Source organism: Mastacembelus armatus, chromosome 22 (genome assembly GCF_900324485.2).
Source record: "Mastacembelus armatus chromosome 22, fMasArm1.2, whole genome shotgun sequence".
NCBI classification, from domain to species: Eukaryota; Metazoa; Chordata; class Actinopteri; order Synbranchiformes; family Mastacembelidae; genus Mastacembelus; species Mastacembelus armatus.
Window position 1 is genome coordinate 19,737,526 of NC_046654.1, and position 22,200 is coordinate 19,759,725.

Sequence of the window (22,200 nt, forward strand, 5' to 3'; positions counted from 1 at the left end):
CTGGGGAAAACCCGGTCTGGTAGCGAGGGACGGCATCCATCCCACTTTGGATGGTGTAGCTCTCATCTCTAGAAATCTGGCCGAGTTTATTAGCCAACCTAAAGTTTGACAATCCAGAGTGGGGACCGGGACGCAGAGACTCAGTCTAAAACGCTTCTCTGCAGTTTCCTTACAGCCTCAACTTTCAAACTTACTGTCTGATTTAGTGCTTAGTTCAGATAAAGTCATTATAGTGGGAGATTTTAACATTCATGTAGATGTTGAAAATAATAGTCTCAGCACTGCATTTAATTCAATATTAGATTCAATTGGTTTCATTCATGATCTGTCCAGGGTGTACTCCTGCCTTCCACACGGAAGAGAGCTGGGATAGCCTCCAGCAGATCCCCGTGGCCCTGGTTAAGGAATAAGGGAGTATAGAAAATGGATGGATCCCACCCACTGTTTCAATCACACCCTTGATCTTGTTCTGACCTATGGCATCGAAACTGAACATTTAATAGTTTTTCCCCTCAAATCCTATTTTGTCAGATCATTCTTTAATAACTTTTGAATTTAAGATAATGGATCATGCAGCATTTGGAAGAAAATCCCACTACAGTAGATGTTTATCTGACAATGCTGTTAATAAATTTAAGAAACTGATTCCATCTTTATTTACATCTATGCCATGTGCCAACACAGTGGAGGGCAGCTGCCTCAATCCTACTCCCTACCAAATTGATTATGTTGTTGACAGTGCTGTAGCCTACTGTGGCCCCTCTGAAAAAGAAGTTAGTGAATCAGAGGAGATTAGCCCCATGGTACAATTTATATATTCATACCTTAAAGCAGGCATCATGAAGGCTGGAAAGGAAGTGGATTTAGAAGAATTTTATCTAGCCTGGAAAAACAGTCTATTAACATATAAAAAAGCTCTCCGTAAAGCCAGAACTGCATACTATTCATCACTAATGGAGGAAAATAAGAACAATGACTGCTTAAAGACACCCTGCCTTTAATGAACTCATCTTTATTAGACTTGGTAAATTTATCTCTAGTATCAGGCTACGAACCACAGGCTTTTAAGACTACAGTAATCAAACCCTTACTCAAAAAGCCTAGTCTTGATCCAGGAGCCATGGCTAATTGTAGACCAATATCCAACCTACCATTTATTTATAAAATCCTTGAAAAAGTTGTTGCTAAGGAGCTATCAGACCACTTACACAGAAATGAACTATTTGAAGATTTTCAATCAGGATTTAGAGCACATCATAGTACAGAAAAAGCACTGTTAAAAGTCACCAACGATCTTCTCTTAGCCTCAGATAATGGACTCGTTTCTATACTTGTCCTGCTAGACCTTAGTGCTGCATTTGACACTATTGACCACAGCATCTTATTACAGAGACTAGAGCATGTGATTGGTATCAGAGGAACAGCATTAAAATGGTTCCAGTCATATTTATCAGACAGATTCCAGTTTGTTCATGTCCATGATGAACCTTCCTCGTGCACAAATGTTAGTTATGGAGTTCCACAAGGTTCTATGCTAGAACCGATTCTGTTCACCTTGCTTCACCATGCTTCCTTTAGGCAATGTTATTAGGAAGCACTCTATTAATTACCACTGCTATGCAGATTACACTCAGCTGTGCCTATCTATGAAACCTGATAACACAAACCAGTTACCCAGACTTCAAGTGTGTCTAATTGACATAAAGGCCTGGATGACCAGTAACTTTCTACTTTTAAATTCAGAGAAAACAGAAGTTATTGTATTTGGGCCTAGAAACCTCAGAAATAGCTTTTCTAAAATGATAGCGACTTCAGATGGCATAGCCCTGGCCTCCAGCACTACTGTGAAAAACCTTGGAGTTATTTTTGGCCAGGGCATGTCCTTTAACTCACACATAAAACAAATCTCTAGAACTGCATTCTTTCACCTGCGCAACATTGCCAAAATTAGATTACTAGCCTTGTATTCCTACCCAGTATCTCCATAAAAAGCCTTGAGTTAATCCCGAATGCTGCAGCCAGAGTCCTGACAGGAACTAGCAAGAGAGATCATATTTCTCCTATATTAGCTTCTCTTCATTGGCTCGCTGTAAAATCTAGTAGAATTTAAAATCCTTCTTCTCACATACAAATCCCTTCATGATCAAGCTCCTTCATACCTTAAAGACCTCATAGTACCATATTATCCCAGTAGAACTTCGCTGTCAGAGTGCAGGTCTACTTGCGGTTCCCAGAGTTTCCAAAAGTAGAATAGGAGGCAGAGCCTTTAGCGATCAAGCTCCTCTTCTATGGAACCAGCTCCCAGACTGGGTTCAGGAGGCAGACACTCTCTGTACTTTTAAGGTTAGACTTAAAACCTTCCTCTTTGACAAAGCATATAGTTAGGGCTGGCTTCAGGCAACCCTGAACCATCCCTTAGTTATGCTGCTATAGGCCTAGACTGCCCGAGGTTCATTGGTGCACTGAGCTCCCCTACCCTAACCCCTCCCCCATCCCTTCCCCTCCCCTCCCCTCTCTTCCTCTCCTCCCACCTCACACCACTGAATGTCACTAACCTTGTGCTCTCTCTCTCCTCTAGTTTGTGCTCTCTCCCTCTCTCTCTGTCCTCCCTCTCTGTATCTTCTGCAGGTGTCCCTGGTCCTGGAGCTGTATATCGCTGATGTGCAGTTACTGGCTCCACCAACCTGCAGTGTCTATTTGTTGTTTATTGTTGCTGTTCTTCTCTCTGCTCTATCCACTCACCCCAACCGGTCGAGGCAGATGGCCGTCTTTTTTCTTCCGTTAAAGGGAGTTTTTTCCTCTCCACTGTCGCCAAGTGCTTGCTCATAAGGGATTTGTTGGGTTTTTAGTTTTAGTTTTTGTAAAGTGTCTTGAGATGATTTGTATTGTGATTTGGCGCTATACAAATAAAATTGAATTGAATTGAACTGAATTAGCTATAATGAGGTGAGACAGGAGAAAATGTACCGCTCCTTTCGACTTTTCATTGTTTCATTTAAAAGAAGACATTTTAAGCTTTCTATACATATATTTCCCATTTTTATTCGCTGAGATTGAGGTTGTTTTATTTATGTGTCTGAAGACAAGTGACAGAGAGAGAGAAGACAGAGAGCGCACCCTGTTTGCTTTCTTTATTTTACAAAAGCACAGCATTTTGTCGTTATTATGAGTACATACAAATAAAACTAGACCCTTTACAGATTTGAATGATGTATTGCTCTTATCTGTACGATGAAAAGTGATAGAGTAATTTAAGTTTGTTTCAGTGTTACATGCCACAAAACGCGCTGGCGCATTCGCTGACCCCTGAGGGTTAAATATGCTCTGGAAACACTACACTAGTTTCCGGTTCAGCATTTTTTTATTATTTCTTTTTTACTCAGTAACGAATGTGATTTGAAATATACCAGAGTACAATACTTAAAAATATATATGCTTAAGTAAAAGTAAAATTGCAGATTTCAAAAAGTACACAAAAAACTTACTCAATTACAGAAACATGAGTAAATAAAATTTGTTACTTTCCACCCCTGCTTCCTGTTTTACAGTGTAGATCCAAACCTTTGTTATCAGGTTTGTTAACCATCCTTTGTAATAGAATCATGTTTTTCTGTTTTATACAACTAAACTGACTCTGTTAGACCTAGTGACTAACTCTGTTAGGTTCTCTTTTGTTAATTTCTAGTACCTGGAGTAGGATAGCAACTTGTGTTTTGTTATTGTTTTTAGTTTGTACTTAGTTTTCTTTTAAGTAATTGTTTGTATGCCTTGACTGTGTCCGACACACAAGAAATTTCTATAAAATTTTACTCATGCTGTCCTATGTTACATCCTTTTCCCCTAGACTAAAAGGTTTGTAACTGAGTCAATATCTAGAGTAGAACGACAAGAACGCTGACATTCTTTGCTTACCATGTGTCGAGGCTGGCTGGGAGATGAGACCACAACACTGTTACAGATAGCCAGAGCCAGGAAGAAGTCAGTGATATAGGTGAACTCCAAGCTGGATGGAGTGTCAGAGGAGTCCTCGCTGAGAGGCAGCACAGGAGAGGAAAGCCAATTTAACTTCTTCACCAGCTCAGGGTCTGGCACCACCTCCCTCGCCTAAACAGACAAAGAAGCAGCAGGAGCTTATGCATCATGGCTACAGCATGAAAAAATTAGAGAACCCAAAAGAAAAAAAATACAGTTATTTGGATGGACAGCAAAGTTCACTAAATGCCGTTACATACATTTAGAATGGTGGGAGGATGGAAATCTGACTTCAGATTTGTAGTGATTATGAGTCTACTTTATGAATATGAATATCTCGTAAAAATATTTTAACAGGTTAACACGTTAATGATAACATATTCATTAATATAAATCTTCATATCTTAAGGAAGGGATTCTCAAAACAAAAACTCAACTTATGATTCTGTGAGTGTATGTCACGGTTCGGCCAGGCTCCCTCCTCAGACAATCAGCACAATCCATTTCACCTGAGTCCTCCGCGATCACCTGCACCTCATCACCAGAGTCATCCAGCCACGCATAAAAGCACTCCCCACACTCCTCTCCTTGTCCGATCTCGTTAACACGACATGGACCTTACTCCCATGATCAAAAACGATTAACCACGATCCTCCTGTTCCCGTTTCCTCGGTTTTCCGTTTGTCCAGTTTATGTATCCCAATGTTTTCCGTTTGTACCAGGTTTTCCATTTCCTTGACCAGCGTGCTCCCTGTGTTAATAAAACTTCTGAAGGACTTCACTTACCTCTGTGTCCGCCTGTATATGTAACAGAAGATCGGACCCTACACCGACGAACAGGATGAGCACCCCTGAACCCGTTCCCGAGTTGGTGGACACCTCGGAGGAGGAACGACTGATTTCCCGGGCATTGCTGGTCCTGTCACGCACAATCCAGGACGCCCTGTGCTATAAGGATCTGTTCAATGTCTGTACCGCGATGACTCAGATTTTCTTGAACCCGTCAGGATACATGACGAAGGAGGGGACCGACCTGATCCTCTATCGCCTGGCTGCTATCAGGTCGGTCCTAGAGCAATGTTTGGGTTGGTTCACTCACATCGACGAAGCCTGGGAAATAAGAAACTCCTTCGCTCTGTTTCAGCAGCCAGCCTTACAGTCATCTACTTCCCGGTCCAACTCGCAGTTCCTCCAGCCACAGCCGTCTTCTCCACAGCCGTATCCTCCACTGCCGTCTTCTCCACCGCCATCTTCTCCACCGCCGTCGGAGGAGACAAACTAATCAGTCTCCAGTCCCTCAGTCTCCAGAGTCCTCAGCGTCTCTTCAGCCGCCAGAGCCAGAGCCTCTTCAGCCGCCAGAGCCAGAGCCATCCGGGCCATTGCCTTCGGAGTCCTCGGGACCAGGGTCTTCGGGGTCGTCCGGATCACAGCACCAGCTGCTACCTGAGTGTCCTGACCCTCAGCGGCCGCCGCCAGAGTTCCTTGAGTCGCCTCCTCCGTTTCCCGAGTTTCCCGCAGCAGCCACAGCAGCAGACGCCACCACCGGATCTTCCCGAGCCACAGCAGCAGACGCCGCCACCGGAGCTTCCCGAACCGCAGCAGCAGACGCCGCCGCCGGAGCTTCCCTAGCCGCAGCAGCAGACGCCACCGCCGGAGCCTCCCGAGCTTCCAGTGCTTCCCGTGCAGACCCAGCCTCCCGGGCTACCACGGTCCCCAGAGCCACCGCCGCCACAACAGCCGCTACCACGGTCCCCAGAGCTGCCGCCACCGCAGCATCAGCAGCAGCAGCGGCCGCTACCACGGTCCCCAGAGCCGCCACCGCCGCAGCATCAGCAGCCGCTACCATGGTCCCCAGAGCCACCACCGCCGCAGCATCAGCAGCCGCTACCACGGCCCCCAGAGCCACCGCAGCCACAGCAGCCGCTTCCACAGTCTCCACTTCGACGAGGCCGTGGAGAGGGGGTTCGGCCCTCAGGAGCGGGCCGTGGAGAGGGGGGTACTGTCACGGTTCGGCCAGGCTCCCTCCTCAGACAATCAGCACAGTCCATTTCACCTGAGTCCTCACCGCGATCACCTGCACCTCATCACCACAGTCATCCAGCCACGCATAAAAGCACTCCCCACACTCCTCTCCTTGTCCGATCTCGTTAAGACGACATGGACCTTACTCCCACGATCAAAAACGATTAACCACGTTTCTCCTGTTCCTGTTTCCTCGGTTTTCCGTTTGTCCAGTTTATGTATCCCTTTGTTTTCCGTTTGTACCAGGTTTTCCATTTCCCTGACCAGCGTGCTCTCTGTGTTAATAAAACTTCTGAAGGACTTCACTTACCTCTGTGTCCGCCTGTATATGTAACACTAAACTTTAAACAAAACGTGTTTAACTGCAAAATGCGAAAAAAAATTTAAGGAGGGCGTGGCTTATCATTTTGTCTAATGTATAAAGTAAGGGCCTCTATTCTCAGAAGTTTCTTTGTCTCTCTTTGCAAAAGTGGAAAACAGGAAAGTGCACAGAAGTGTGAGCTGGCATGTGTGTGTATGGAAAAGCCCTTTTTATTTGTCCTGGTCAGTCTTTTTGTATCCAGCCACATTTGGGGTGTGGGGAGCCACCAGCAGCAGGATCTGATTGGTTTGAGCTCAACTGACTCCAACATGGCATTTTGATTGGACTTCACATTTGCTCTCTGGGAGAAGTTGCTGTCCTTGACAAGTCTTTAAAAACACCATTAAAATCATTCTGTAAAGAATTTACAACAATAACATTTCACAAACCACACATACTTCAAACAACATGATATAAATGTTAAAAGTCCTTTGCAACACACGATCAGATAAATATGAATCAAATACACAAATAGCAATTAATTGTAAGCACAACTAATAGATAAATAAGCACACATCCTAAACAATACTTTGTAGCAATACTAGTAAGTTGAGTTTGTGCAAAATAATGTGACTTTTAGGACACTTCAAAATGAGTTTAGGGTACAGTTTTAACCGGAGGGTGGCTCTAGCAGTCTTTCTTAGAGTGGTTAGTTTAGACAATTAAACATTTAGACATTAAAAATCTAATTGATTCAGGCTTAAGAGAAACATTTCAGGCAACATGGTGCAACAATTTACTTAATGTTTGTTAATATAATTCTGTCCATTAGATTCAATTGAACTTTACTTGTTGAGGAAAGAGGAATGTTGGTCCTGGGGTATTTTTTTTCCATTCCTTTTTCTGCAGCTTATCCAGGGCTGGATCGCAGGGACAGTGGTCTAAGCAGGGATGCCCAGACTTCCCTCTCCCTAGACACCTCCTTCAGCTTTTCCGGAGGAAAAGCCAGTTTCAGTATGCAGGGATCAGGCCGTCTGTCACATCTCCAGGTTTGGGGATTAATGTGTGACAGTGTCTTAGCAATGTATATTCTTCAGAGTGGAAGGTCAGCAATTTTTATCTGTCAGATCTAAAGGGCTTGAAGACACAGCATCTGGTTGAAGTGGCATTAATCCCTCTTCACTACTGTACTACTGACCTTCATGCTTTTCTGCTTTAAGAATCAGTCAGTTCCTAGTTATTACTCTTTGACTGTGTTGTAGAAGTACTTTAACTAACCATCTTAAAACATTTAAATAACAAGCTAAACCTAATTTATATTCTATTGAAAGGGAGTTTTTGTGTGTTTTATTCCACTTACAACCAATCAGATATACATGAAGCCCTTCATTTGCAGTTTTTACTGAATATCTTGAAAAGACTGCATTAGTTTAAACCAATTCTAAGCCACATTATACTTCCAGATGCTCTCAAAAGTTGTGCTCATTGACCTCTGCAGTCAATAGAATTTTGGAGAAAACGCAAATCATTATATTTGATATTTTTAAATGAGATTTTCATAACTTTGCATGTTTTTATGTGTCTTCACCTATTACACTTGTTTGCCTTTAAATATTCAATTTAAGACAAGACAATTTTCTGATACTTATTTTCAGCAAATCATTGGTTATCAGTTGGGTATAAACCATTTAAAAAAAATCACCTTTCAGAACAAATTAGGCTGCATGAGTTGCAACCAACTCTCAATATTGGATATGTAAGCCATACCAGACACAATAGTAACATTTTTCTGTTCAACAAGGCTGTTTTTGCTAAAAACAACTTATACTCCGGTGCCACTTATAGTCTAGATAATACAGTTCTTTTTGTTAAAATGGATTGCATAACACTGGTCCTGAAAAAAGAATCATTCAGAAAACCATACGAAAGTCAGGTCATCTGTTCTAGTATCAAAAATTTGTTCTTTTGTGAATACAATAATAATGAAATAACACACAGATAGTCAGGAAACATTCTGTAGTCAACTGTGCAATTATGTTTGTATTTTGGGCACTGCGTTTTAAGAAGTACTAACTTTTTCTCATTGTTAATTTTTACCGTATTATCTAGACTATAAATCACACCGGAATATAAGTCAATCTTAGCAAAACAGGCTTGTTGAAAAGGAAAAAACATAAGTCGCTTTGGTGTCTAAGTCACATTTCTAATTATATTAATTATAGTCCAAATTAGCCTATGAAGAACGTAGGTTAGGCATAACAAGCAGAAGTGCATTACGAAATTCATTAATCGTGTCAAGTAACACTAAACACCTCTGCCATTTAATGTTGATGAGTGGGGAGATGAAACAGCAAGTCTGTCTCATCTCTTGCCTTGTCTGAATGCCAACACTCACTCCGAACTGTTTCAGCTGGATACTTCATTACCTGCAGCTTGTAGTCTGCAGCTTTTTCTGCAATATATTATCTTAAATTGAGGCAAGACTGCCATATAACGCTAGTGACTCCAAAATTATGAAAAAGGGGCGTAACATGCTGAGCCTTAAGAACAAAAGACTTATAACTGTCCAATGTTGTGTCTTACCATGCAGCCACATAACACACAAGTCCTGGTCTGGATATGATTGGAAAGTTGGTTCTCCTGTTCTTCTGATTCAGCAGTGAGCGTGTGTAGAGATACAGAGCTGTAGTTGCAGCTGAGAGAGCGACAGCTCAAAGATTTACCACTAAAGCTAGACTTCAGAGCCACAGAGCGTCCAGCTGCCTCAGTCTTTTCTGGCCCATACATCTCCAGTCGCCGTGCTGAACACAAACACAGAACAAGACATAAAGAACAATAATACACACACACGCACAAACAACCCCCACCCACCCCCTCTGTTGTGACAATTGAATTTCCCCTTGGGGATTGATAAAGTATTCTTGTTCTTCTTCATTTACTGAGGGAGCCACGACAGGGCCCATCTATGCAGCCAATCACGCCTGGAAACTCTAAAATATACAAATTGATTTGTACATAAAGTGTCAAAGCTACAGGCTGAACATGCAAATTGTTGCTTGTAATGATACCTGTAATTTTGTCTTTGATAAGACGCGTGGGTCTATGACTGGGGAAGACAACAAAGCTGTACAGCAGACGTTTGAGCGCAATGGTCACATTTCTGACTGTGCGACATGGAGTTGCCTTTGAAATGTGTTCTGCATCATTGATGTTATAAAGGAAATGTCCTCTTGCAAAAAAACAAAGAGTTTTTGTTTGATTTTATTTTATTTGTTCTGATTTTATAACCTGTCTACGACCAGATTTCTAGACATGACAGCCACACCATCCAAGGTGGGATGGATGCCGTCCCTTGCTACCAGACCGGGTTTTCCCCAGAAAGTGGCCCAATTGCCTAGGAAGCCAGCAAAGGAATAACGACATGCGGCTAAACATGTCATCACTGGTCAGACTGGGGAGGGGTCCAGAGAAAATTATGGAGTCCAACATTGTTTTAGCAAAGTTACACACCGACTCAATATTATTTTTAGTGACTGCTGCCAAAGTGAATAACAATTTTACCATATTTATGATCAGCCTTAGCCAACAGTTTAAAATTTGACTCGATGTTGCCCGCTCTGGCCCCAGTAATACATTTGACTATAGTCAATGGAGTCTCTAACTTCACATTTCTGAGTATGGAATCGCTATTTATCAGTTGGTTTCTCAGGAGTGTGGCGCTGAGCAGGGAAAATCAGTTAGAACAGGCAGGTGATGAGCTGTAGGCTTCTGCTTAGGAATATGCTTTAGTCGGACCGTCACCCGGGCTAATTCTCTGGGCTGCTCCAGAGCTGCTGTTGGACAGCTAACAGACCCTGAGGGAGAAGCCATGCTACTAGCTAGCTAAGCTAACTGGTAGGCTAACAAGTGCTGGAAATAAGAAATACCGGACAAAATAGAAAGGTACTTGACTAGTACAGAAATATGTTGCAGTTAATGAATTGTTTAGAGAGTTTAGTTAGTTTAGATGTGTTAGACTTAAGCTAGTCTGTTGCTAATTCGTAAACGAGCTATACAGCGCACACAGCGCAACAGGCTTGCAACCCGAAGTGAATTCACTTACCCGGAAATGTTCCTTAAAGTACATTATGGGCCCCACTAACACCATACCTTATCACTTTCATTTCACATATTTGGAATTAGTATGAATTGAAACTTATCTTTTTCTTGTGGGGAATTCAAATGACTACTCGGCTGCTTGGTCCTATCTTTTAAAATCTACGTAATAGTGTTAACCTCTGCTCCCCATCTTTCCCCCCTACTGTCAGTATTGGAGTATCAAAACATAATTTGAATTCAGTAATTAATAGTTACATTAAAAATTGTAAGTTATAATGTGAGGGGTCTCCATAAACCAAAATAAGAAAAAGATTAAGATTAAGCTAGTTAAAACAAGTTAATTGTCAGATAGCATTTCTACAAGAAACCCACCTACCTGATGTAGAACATGAGAAGTCAAAGTATATTACTCTTCTCATCACTTTCTGTCTCCATACTCATACTGTCATAGACAAATGAATTTCATAAAAACTTCATTGCACAAAGACATAAAGGGAAGATATATCTTAGATAATGGACTAATCGATGATTTAGAAGTATCCTTGATGAATGGATACGTACCCAATGAAGATGAGCCTGCATTTATTAAGACACTGTTTAACATAGTATTGAAAAATAGTACTGGGAAACTCCTGATGAGTGGTTTTAGCCAGATGCGTTAATAAGATAACCATCCAAATTATACACCCGAATCAGACTGGATTAATTTCTGGAAGGTACTGTATTATGGAGATAATGTCTGCCGCCTATTAAACATAATTTCCCATCAAAAAATACAAAACTGGAGTTCAATTACTCGTCAGTCGTTACGTCAGTTTTGATTGTACAGACAAGCAATACATTGTTCGAATCTTGATTTGGCCCATCTGTGTTTTTGCTATGTTCTTAGGAGCAGGCTGTACAGCGGTCATCAGCAAATGAGGTTCACTTGGATGGCTGGTCTGGAGAGCTTATAAAACTGGACCTCTATCATCAGTTAATCAGATTTGGTTTTCTAGTTTCTTTGTGTTAGATTTATTTAACAGTTTATATTGGATACACACTCTACCTTGTGCTTTTCCTTCTATTTTGTCTGAATGTGGAGCCAATTGATCGCAGTACCTCCTCCTAAACATCCTGCAATGCAAAGCTTTGCATTTTACAAATGAGAAAATTACTGCAGAGCATCTATACTTCTGTTAACTATGTAAAATGTCCAATCTAAATGTTCCACTTTGTATTGAGTTAACTGTTTAGTGTATGTTTTTTTTACTTAATTTCTTTGCTTTATTACTATATTTTGATTCTATCCATTTTGGTGAACACACTGTCCTGTATAGACGACTATAGGCTGCATCGTAGTGAGTAGTGACTTATTTCAAACATAGCCAGTATCTTGCTCTGCAGAACTCAGCTTTCATAAGGACAACAATTTTGCTAGCATGCCACCATGGAGAAAACATCATATTAAAGAAAGAGAACACATTACAGGTTTATACACTTTACTGTACTGCAATGAAGCACAGGTAAAGGAAATAGAAAACATTCTAGCAGTCAGCTCTTACCATTTTCTTCATGAGGATAGTCAACCCCATAGATACTGCAGCGGCGGAACACCATATTGTTCTCTGTCAGAGTTCCTGTCTTATCAGAGAACAGGTACTGGACTTGACCAAGTTCTTCAGTGATGTTGAGGGCACGGCACTGGATTCTGGAGTTCATCTGCTCATTGTACAGAGCTAAGTCATTGTGGATGAAGTAGATTTGGCCCAGTTTCACAATTTCAATGGACACATATAGTGAAATAGGGATCAGGACCTGTTGGGTGGAAAATTAATATAACTCTACATGATGCATTTAAGGATATGGCAAGTACTTCAAACACTGTAAACTGACTCCTAAAACTGTTAACTGAGGAGGCTCAGTTAAGATACCATGTAAGCATACACATAAATTAATTAAAAATATGGTTCTATTTCATCCTTCCTGACCGCCAGGGGGCGGTGCTGCAAGCACTGAATGTTCCCTTCTCGCATGCGCAGTTCGAGTAATTATACCAAACAAGTCACCTGTGACCCTGGATGACCCCCAGAGGTGATATATATATATTCCGGCGTCATCCGAGGCTCTTTTCCCCTTTTCTTGCATAGCAAGCGACACACTCCTTGACAGTTGTAGGTAGCTCTGTGACCCCATCAGTCGGAGAAGCGGAATTCCGCCCTCCAGGAGCTATGGGTTTTCTGGACCTCAGGTATGTGGTTATATATCTGGTTTTTACCCTTGCTGGTTTATACGGCGTGCGCTTCCTTTTTCCCCAGCCACAGTGCTAATGCTCTTAAGCTTTCACGTTAACCAGGAAGCCGGCTGGTAGCGGGGGCATTGTGCCCCCTTTTCCCAGCTGGCTGTGATAAGTGTTGCGCTTTTCCGCTGTGGTCGAAACGCCGTAGTTGTTTTCTGTTTGGTAGTAACGGAGACTTGAGTATTTATTGGTGGCGGTAGCGTTCACGCTCCTCGCTCCCACTTTCTGTGTTTTCAGCACCATTTGTTCGCTGCGGTCGAAACACCGCTGTTGTTTTCTGTTCGGTAGTAACCTGAGCATCAGTAGGTGATGGTAGTGTTCGCGCTCCCCGCTCCCACTTTCTGTGTTTGTTCGCTGCGGTCAAAATGCCGTAGTCGTTTTCTGTTTGGTAGTAACAGAGACTTGAGTAGTTGTTTTCTGTCTTTCTTTAAGAAAGTAGCTTGAGCCTCTGCTGGTGAAGGCAGCGTTCGCGCTCCCCGCTCCCAGTTTTTGGCAGTTGTATTTTTTCCTTTGTGTGCTGTTGCATCGACAAGGACGTACGTGCCGCCTCAGCCCGCCTCAGCCTGAGATGAGATCTATGTTCTTAGCTCAAACATACTGTCCCTCCAGCAGTAGCAGCAGGTCTGGCCTCCCCGTCGTGGCCTAATGAATAGGGAGTCGGCACCGGACCCCCAACTGCTCCCCGGGCACCGCAGCATTGGCTGCCCACTGCCCCGGGTGTTTGTGTACTTGGGATTGGGTTAAATGCAGAGCACAAATTCCGAGTATGGGTCACCATACTTGGCCAGTTAAGTCACTTTCACTTTCGCTTTCACTTTCAGTGCCTCATGTGCATGGCCCTGGAGCAGTTGCAGATAGAAGTCCCGCAGCAAGCTGACTTGGCCCCACCTAGCGCCTTCTTCAGGCGTGGACGGGCCCCTACGGCTTTTGTTGTTCCCCCTTCCAGGGAATACCTGAAGGAGTACATGCCTGCTGGAGGGACCCCGGAGCCCGGTCACGGCTGTCAGCCAATGGTCAAGTCCTGGCGTCCATGCACAATGCAGCAGAGGTGGGCTTGGCGCACATGCCTGCAGTTGAGCCACCTGTCGCCTTCCTCATTGTGACACCTGCAGAGGCACTACGCTCAACTGTCCGGTGCCCACGACCCCAGTATCAATTCACGGATGACCATCTGACAAGGGCCTATAATGCCGGTGCACATGCTGGCCATCTTGGCAATTCACTGGCGCACCTTATGTTTGCCTTATCGGCCTCTTTACAGGACAGCACTGCCACTGCTTCTGCTTCTGCGCTTAGCAATGCAGCATTGCAGGCTTTTGCCCTGTTGACGTGTGAGCTGGGTCGGATGATGTCATTACTAGTCCAGACTCGCCGTCAGGTATGGCTTTCATCGGAATGGCCTTGGACACAATCTCCATGATGGCTCGCCCAGCACCACATCAGGTGGGCAACATCCTTCTCCTGCTCCGTCGATTCAGACGGGGTAGGTCACTGCTCTACATTCGTGTGTCTTCTGGGCAAACTGACCTCGATCTCACACATTGTTCCTCTGGGCTTGCTGTCTCTGCACCCCCTTCAGAGATGGCTGAACAGCTTCCGGCTAGATGCCAAGCTTCACAGGAGTCGGAAGCTCCAGGTATCGGGGCAGTGTCTCCATGCCGTAGCTCCTGGGCGGAGCAAGACCTACATGTCCAGGGGTGTTCCTATGAGCACTGTCGTGTCCTGAAGGGAAATTGTGACTACAGATGCCTGCCCCACAGGATGGGGAGTGGTGTGGCAACACAGGACAGCACAGGGGCAGTGGCCTATAGGGGAACACACCAACCATATCAATGTGTTGGAGCTGCAGGCTGTGCATATGGCTCTCAAGCATTTTATGCCTTACCTGAGAGGAAGACATGTACTTATACGGTCGGACAACACCTTGACCGTCTATCACATCAATCATTAGGGGGACACCAGGTCTGCATGACTTCTGAAGGTGTCGTGGGACCTTTTAGTGTGGGCAACCCCACGTCTGTCCAGCCTGCAGGCAATATACCTACCAGGAGAGCGGAACCAGCTCGTGGATTCCCTCTCTCGAACGGCACCTCTTCCGGGGGAGTGGCGTCTCCACCCAGAGGTGGTACACAAGATCTGGAGCCTCTATGGCAGGGCGGGGGGTAGATCTGTTTGCCTCGCAGGAGACAACACACTGTCCACTCTGTTTTTCCCTGGCAGGGATGACAGGCCCCCTGGGCCAGGATGCTCTAGCCCATCCCTGGCCGCGGGGTCTCTTGTATGCCTTCCCACCACTATGGTCGGTCCAACACTCCAGAGGGTTCTTCACAAGGGTCACTGTAATGAAGACTGTCACTGATTCGTATGTTTGTATGGATGAGCAATCACTTCAGGGTGTCGGGTCAGGACAACAATTATAAGTTCAGGTGAGTAGAGATGGAGATGAAATGATAATGCCCAGGTCTGTGTTTTATCTTGACTTTAATTGCCTTTGCATGAACAGCCTTTGAAGGTGTGTGTGTGTGTGTGTGTGTGTGTGTGGTTTTCTGCAATAGAGAACAAACAAACACAATCATAATATTGTTCTACAAGTATCAATAGAAACAATTCAAAGTGCAACAAAGTAGTAAACATGAGGTTAAAGGCCTACATTAATCTTTGTCCAAAGTATTACTTAGTTGCAATGTTACAAACGTACGTCGTCAATGCACTAATTGTTAGTGCATAATCAACATGACAGATACATAACCTAACATAACGTATTCAGGTAATCCTAATAAAACTACAACTCACGCACATATTAGGAGTCACTTGCAGGCCAACAGGCCTTAATAATACAAGTGCTAAGTGGCTAACGGCTAGCTTCCCAAACACTATAAAACGGTCATAGAGCAACCACAATAATTCACAAACTCAGTGAATTACAGCATGAACCTCTAAGAATCGAATACAAATAAGATTACTCACTTTCGAAGGACGCACACAACAATCAACCACACGATCTCCATGTCACGCTGGCATCTCTCTGAACTACTTTACTGCAAACCATGCGTTAGTGGGTTCAAAACTCCACCTAGTGGCTGAAAATGAGAACTACATGTAGTAATACTAACGTAAACTAACCAAATAGGATAGAGACGAATACAATGATACAGTCTTTTGTACAGTCACAGATTGCTATTGGTGCTATTGAACAACATTACATTGGGACGTCATGGTCTGGTGTCTCTTTTTATGAAGGTTGCCCGACGGTTGCACCCACCGACGGTCCCGCAAGCCCCGGCTTGGGACCTGCCTCTGGTGCTGGAGGCTCTATGTGGGCCCACTTTCGAGCCTTTGTTACAGGCAGGGCTGAAGTTGGTGTCACGTAAAACTGTGTTCTTGCTGGCCATTACTTCAGCAAAACGCGTCAGCGAGCTGCATGCCCTTTCAGTCAGTGATATGTGCCTGAGAGGGAGCCCAGATGACTCGGGTATTACGCTTACAAACACAGCCTTCCTCCCGAAGGTGCTGTCGCGTTGGCATTGCAACCAACCCATAAGACTTGCACGGTTTGATCCCCCACCAGAAGCGGCGGGGGACAGGCTGAAATTGTTGTGCCCAGTACGGGCAGTAAGGGCGTACACTGCTGCTACCGCTGCTGTGAGAGCGTCTGACCAGTTGTTCTTATGCTGTGATCGGTCGCGCTCTTTCCAAGCAGCACCTCTCCCATTGGATTGTCGATGTCATCTTTCACGCCTACAAGGCAGGCAACCACTCCCCGCCACAGAGTGTGACGGGTCACTCCACCAGAGGCGTCGCCACATCATGGGCAGCCTTGAGAGGTGTACCTTGGTTGCTATATGTGCTGCTACTTCATGGGCATCACCTGGCACTTTTTCCAGGTTCTACAGGGTGAATGTTGTAACCTCTCAGCCACTGGATGTGGTCCTCCGGCCAGAGACCTGGGGGTCTACTCCATGAGGTATACACTCAGGATTCCTCGTGACTTCGCTGGTATGAGTCATTCAGTGCTTGCAGCACCGCCCTCTGGCGGTCAGGAAGGATGAAATAGAATGAGAGTTACGCATGTAACTGCGGTTCTATGAATCCTGACTGACTGCCAGAGCTCTCTTGTCCTGTGACCCGTGACTTTTTTGGTATAATTACTCAAACTGCACATGCGCGAAGGGAACATGCAGTGCTTGCAGCACCGCCCTCTGGCGGTCATTCAGGATTCATAGAACCGCAGTTACATGCGTAACTCTCGTTTTACATAACCTAGACATCAAAACACAAATGTCAGACCAAATAAAATTTTAAACATTTCACGTTAAAAATCTTTTGTCATAATAACTGATCGACCATAACATGATTAGTGCCTGATAGTAACTTACAGACCCTTTTTACTGTATCTTTAAAGTGGTTAGTGACATGGTAACATGGTGACACTGTAACAGCAACATGCAAACATAGCTAATAAGACTGAAAAATAGTATTCACATGAAATGTTTTTCATTTTCAAATACTTTCAGTTATCCTGAAAAAGATATAATACATCTAGAACTGTATATAATAAGAGACTTTTTAATAAGAGTGCAAAAATCCATTTTTTGTCCTGGGATTGAAATGACTGGCAATTTACCTGAAGCACAATTATCATAGTCCAGAAGACATAGAATCCAGCAAGGGCAGGAGAGGTCTCCACGTCAACCTGAAAAATTGGGTCTTTGAGGTTCTTCAGCCAGAGGCTGTGACCTGAAACAAACCAACAAATTTATCACAAGGAACTGTAAATTAAAATGTGACCACCTTTAGCCCCCGGAGCAATTACTCTGTATTTCCATCGAAACAAGTACTGACTCACCAGTGGTTTACATGTAATTATACAATGTCACTGCAACTATACTTCTGTTGTTCAATTCAATTCTTTTTTATTTGTATAGGGCCAGATAAAAATAAAAATGATCTTAGGGCGCATTATTTACAGTATAAACTCAACAAATCCCTAATCAGGAAGCACTTGGTGACAGTGGAGAGGAAAAGAACAGTCACTATATTGCACCCAGACTCATCATGCATCGTATAATGCAAATAAATATAGTATATAGTAGTCTTAAAGAGATTGAAATTGAGGAGCTGTGGCAATTACAGGAAGGGTCTGATGAATATTATATTTAATATTTTTTTGTAGATAAACTCATGAAGTCATTACTACTGAGAGCTTGACTTTTTCTCAGCCCAGCTACAGTGCTGAAAAGAAACCCAAAGTTGTTCTTGTTTTCCTTTAATAATAATATATGCTATTGAACAGTTTTTCCAGGCTAGGTAAAGTTTGTAGAATGTCACTTCCTTCCCAGGTTTTGCAGCGCAGATTGAATTGTACAATGAAGCTCATATCCTCTGATTCACTACTCTGTTTTTCAGAGGAGTTTTTAAGTGTGAACTGCTTTATGCAGAGAGGCTGCAATACGACAGCTATAGTGATTCAAAGTGTCACACTGTTTTACTGCGATATGTTTGCAGTGCCCTGGTGGTGGATTTTTAAGTTTTATTCGCTCTTAACTTAACCATTTCCATGTTTTTTTTAAAGTCTGCAGGCAGAGGTCCTACTGAATGGCTGAATAAACAGACTACAGAATAAACATGCTAGATAAGAATATATATAAAATAGTGCTGTCAATGGATTAAAAAATGTAACTGCATTAATCACAGTTATGGACTGTGATTAAACGCAATTTTAAAATATGAGGATTTACCTGGCAATATGATGAAATAAAGAAATGCATGACAAACTAGTTTAAAGAAACAGATCCAAACTTCCATCTGGAAGCTTTTTAAAATGAAACTTGCTGTTCAGCAAACCAGGTGTTGTGTCTTCTGTCATCATATTAAGTAGCGTAGCGTTCACTGTAACTTACCCTTATCACACAATCATATATATCTATGCACACTGTGATGACGGCAAGAATTTGGGGTCAGACCTGGAACCGGCGTCAGAAAGCCTCTCCATTGACAAAGAAACAATCAAACGCTTATTCTGCCGACACCATGATCACTACCTGACTAAATGCTCCCAAATGAAATCTCAGCAGGAATTACTGAAATGGTTAACAAAGGACAACAGATGCTGGAAATGTGGGCGTATTTCTCATTCAACCACTGACTGTGGAAGCCTGTCCAGTCCAGAATGCGGGGACCTCCATCGACATGTACTACATTCTGTTGCAAAGGAGAATAATGCCATAGAACATTCATATCCTCAGAGCAAAGTATATTTGTCTCAGACCTCAGTCCGTGTACTCCTTAAAGTTGTCCCAGTGGTCCTTTGGCACTGGGATGTCTCCCTGAACACATATGCCATATTAGATCATGGCTGAGTCTGTTTGATGATCCTACCTGCAGCCTTTTTTCCATCTCCAACTTGAAGGGGAAAAATAACTACTAGCACTTTGTACCGTCAGGTCAGAGCTTGCTCATATTGAGGGAAACAAGGTTCACTTTGAAATACCTCCAACTTCAGACACCACAGTCCCATCCATGATGCATTTACTGTAAAGGAAATCGACTTGATTGATCAAACTTATCCAGTTCACTCACTTCAACGACATTACCCTCACCTTCATGATATTCCACTTTGACTTTTCAAAAAAGTTCAACCTCTTGTCCTGATTGGCTCTTACAATCCCTATTTGATCTCACTATAGAGCTAATTCAAAGTGGGAAAGAAGATTAAAGACTATTGCAGTTTGCACCCCACTTGGTTGGACCCTTCAAGGCCCTACAGGACAAGGCTATACACCGACTCAATAGTGTCTTTTCTCACGCTTTATGAACCCATATGATTCTTTACTCAGCCATGTTGAGAGACTATGGAAATTGCATGTCTTACCTTTCCAAAGCAAAAGACAGGTAACTTGTTCAAAGCAGGACACTTATGCAATGTAAACACTGGCGGATTGGACTATAGTGGATGGCACTGGATGTTATGCAACTCCCTTGCTGCGCATAAATGGAGCCCGTAAACTGGTTTTTAACTGCTCTTTTCGCTTTTATGAGCTATCTTTAACCCTGTGGTGTCGACGCACGCGCCGGCGCGTTTTGACGCATCTTTTCCTGATAAGGCCGAAACAAACTTAAATTACTCCGTCAATTCTGATCGTACAGATAAAAGAAGTATATCATTCAAATCTGTAAAGAGTCTCGTTTTAGTGGTATACCATCATAATAACAACAAAACGTTGTGCTTTTTTTAAATAAAGAAAGCTGACAGGGTGTGCTCTCGGACTTTTCTGTCTCTGCCATTTCTCTTCACACACGTGTAAATAAAACAACCAGAATCTCAGCGAATACTTGGCTCATAAAAATAAGAATTATATGGCTAGAAAGCTTGAAATGTTTTCTTTTGAGTGAAACAATTCAAGTCAAAAACAAATCATCACTTTTTATTTAATCCGTATGAACGTAAGGAGAAGTCCGTTTTTTCCTGTCTCACCTCATTACAGGTAATGCGGTCCCGCCTTGTACACTGTTCACTGTTCACATGTAAATAATCTCAGGTGAACCAGGTAAATATGTGCACACCCCCGAGAAATGGCATAAAACGTCAAACTTCATCATAGAATTTACTCACTTTTTCTGCGCGTTTGGATGATGGCGCGTCACGGACGTAAAGAAGCGCTTCTTGTATTCCACACAGAGACAAATAGTTTAGCTTGTCCCCAGAGTAAAAACACTGATTTTAACTAAATGAGGATCGTTTGGCTCCTCATTGCTTTGTATTGTGCTGCACTAATCCGTCCCATCTACATTGACTGAAAGGCTCATTATGCGCGTCTTTGTCTGGTCGTTCAGTGCGTCTTTTGTGTTCTCAGGTAAATCACATGACTATTCATCCTCAGACACACCCTCTTGTATATGGCCTTTCTGGACAAAAAGTGTCTTAGAAAATTTAAATCAGTGTATTGTTTACTGTGAATGTGTGAACAAGATGACATTCACAGCACTCCGAAGTAAACACTTTAGCCTACAACATGCAGGTCTCCAAGGTCTTGTGAACCAATGCTCTGTTTGTGTTTTATGGTCTTATTTCAGTGAGTAAAAAATTGTAGTTTTGCACTAACCATGCATAAACACTTTTTTCTCAAAAACACAATCGTGTATAAACTTGCTGCTCACATATTATTGTAGCCAATTTTGTGCTGATTACAGTGTTATCAGACTTTAGACATTAATATGTTTAAAAGACACTGAAAAAAGCACAAATTTCAGGACATGTCAAAATTTGTCCAGGCCCCCAAAACCCCCTCAGACCCCAGAGGGTTAAATGAACAGCTTCTTCTGGGTCCAATGTTAAGTCCCTCGTTGATAGGAGTCCTGCTTCGCTTCCATCAGCATTCAGTGACTATTAGTGGTGATATCAAGGCAATGTTTCACTCAAGTACAGCTGGTACCTGAGGACAAACCCTTGTTGCTCTTAGTTTGGCATCACATGAAAAGAGAGGTGGTACCAGATGTTTATGAGTGGCAGGTACTTTTGAAACCACTAGTAGCCCTTTCTGTGCTTCCTTTGCCTTGCAAAAACATGTCAGAGATAACAGTACAGGGTACAATGGTGTTCAGCAGACTTGAGAATAATTTCTATGTTGACAACTGCCTGACTAGCCTTTCCAGTGTCCCAGAATCTAAGTCACTGGTTGATAAAATCTGTGAACATCTTGCAACACGTGGCTTTCAAATGCATCAGTGAGCAAGTAAACATCAGATTGTTGGGGCTCGCTTACCTCCAGAGAGTGTGGCGTTATGGCTCTCCCAAAATCAAATCGATCCAAGCGAATTTGCCTTAGGACCCAAATGGAACTGACGTTTTGAGCTATCAGTACAAAGCTCCACCAAAGTCCTGACTTTGAGCAGAATATATCAACAGTATGATCCTTTAGGGTATCTCATACTCTATCTTACCCGTGCAAAAATCCATGTCCAGCAACTGTGGTCTAAACAAAGAGATTGGGACCATCCCTGTTTACCGACTGACATCTGTGCTGCTTGGAAGACCTGGGAGAATGAGCTGCACAATCTTCAATGCATCTCCATCCCCAGGTGTTATACTCCAGGTGAAAGACCTGACACAATAAGTCATCATTTGCATGTTTTTTGCCCCCAAGAAACAACTTTCTATGCCACATCTCAAACTCTTCGGTGTGCTTGCCAGAGCTCAGCTAGCTCATCTCCTTCAGAAGGCGCTTACTATCCCACTTCAAAACACCACCTTATGGACTGATTCCACCTCAGGCCTGGAATGGCTTAAGTCAGAATCCTGTCGCTACAAGGTATATGTAGGTGTCCGGGTGGCCGAGATCCAGAAGCTCACTGACTGCCACTCATGGCGCTACGTGGACCTCCAGTAATCCCGCAGATGACCGCTGGGACCACTGGGACAATGATCACGAAAGGAAAGACCTTCCTGGAATTATCTGACACTTGTCATTGGAAGAATGGCCCTACCTTCCTTATCCCTCAGTTTTGATCATAGAGAAAAAAGCAATATATC

General features: G+C 43.2%; 1 protein-coding gene across 1 annotated transcript in view; it reads right to left on the reverse strand.

Moving 5' to 3' along the window:
• Nucleotides 1-22,200, reverse strand: part of atp10d (ATPase phospholipid transporting 10D) — an 81,420-nt gene that overhangs the window by 23,572 nt on the left and 35,648 nt on the right. Inside the window, exons 8-11 of the mRNA XM_026308073.1 lie at nt 17,296-17,408; nt 11,938-12,190; nt 8,879-9,096; nt 3,913-4,104 (exon numbers count right to left, since the gene is read on the reverse strand). Of these exons, the coding sequence (XP_026163858.1) occupies nt 3,913-4,104; nt 8,879-9,096; nt 11,938-12,190; nt 17,296-17,408 (776 nt within the window). The remainder of the gene's footprint in view (nt 1-3,912; nt 4,105-8,878; nt 9,097-11,937; nt 12,191-17,295; nt 17,409-22,200) is intronic.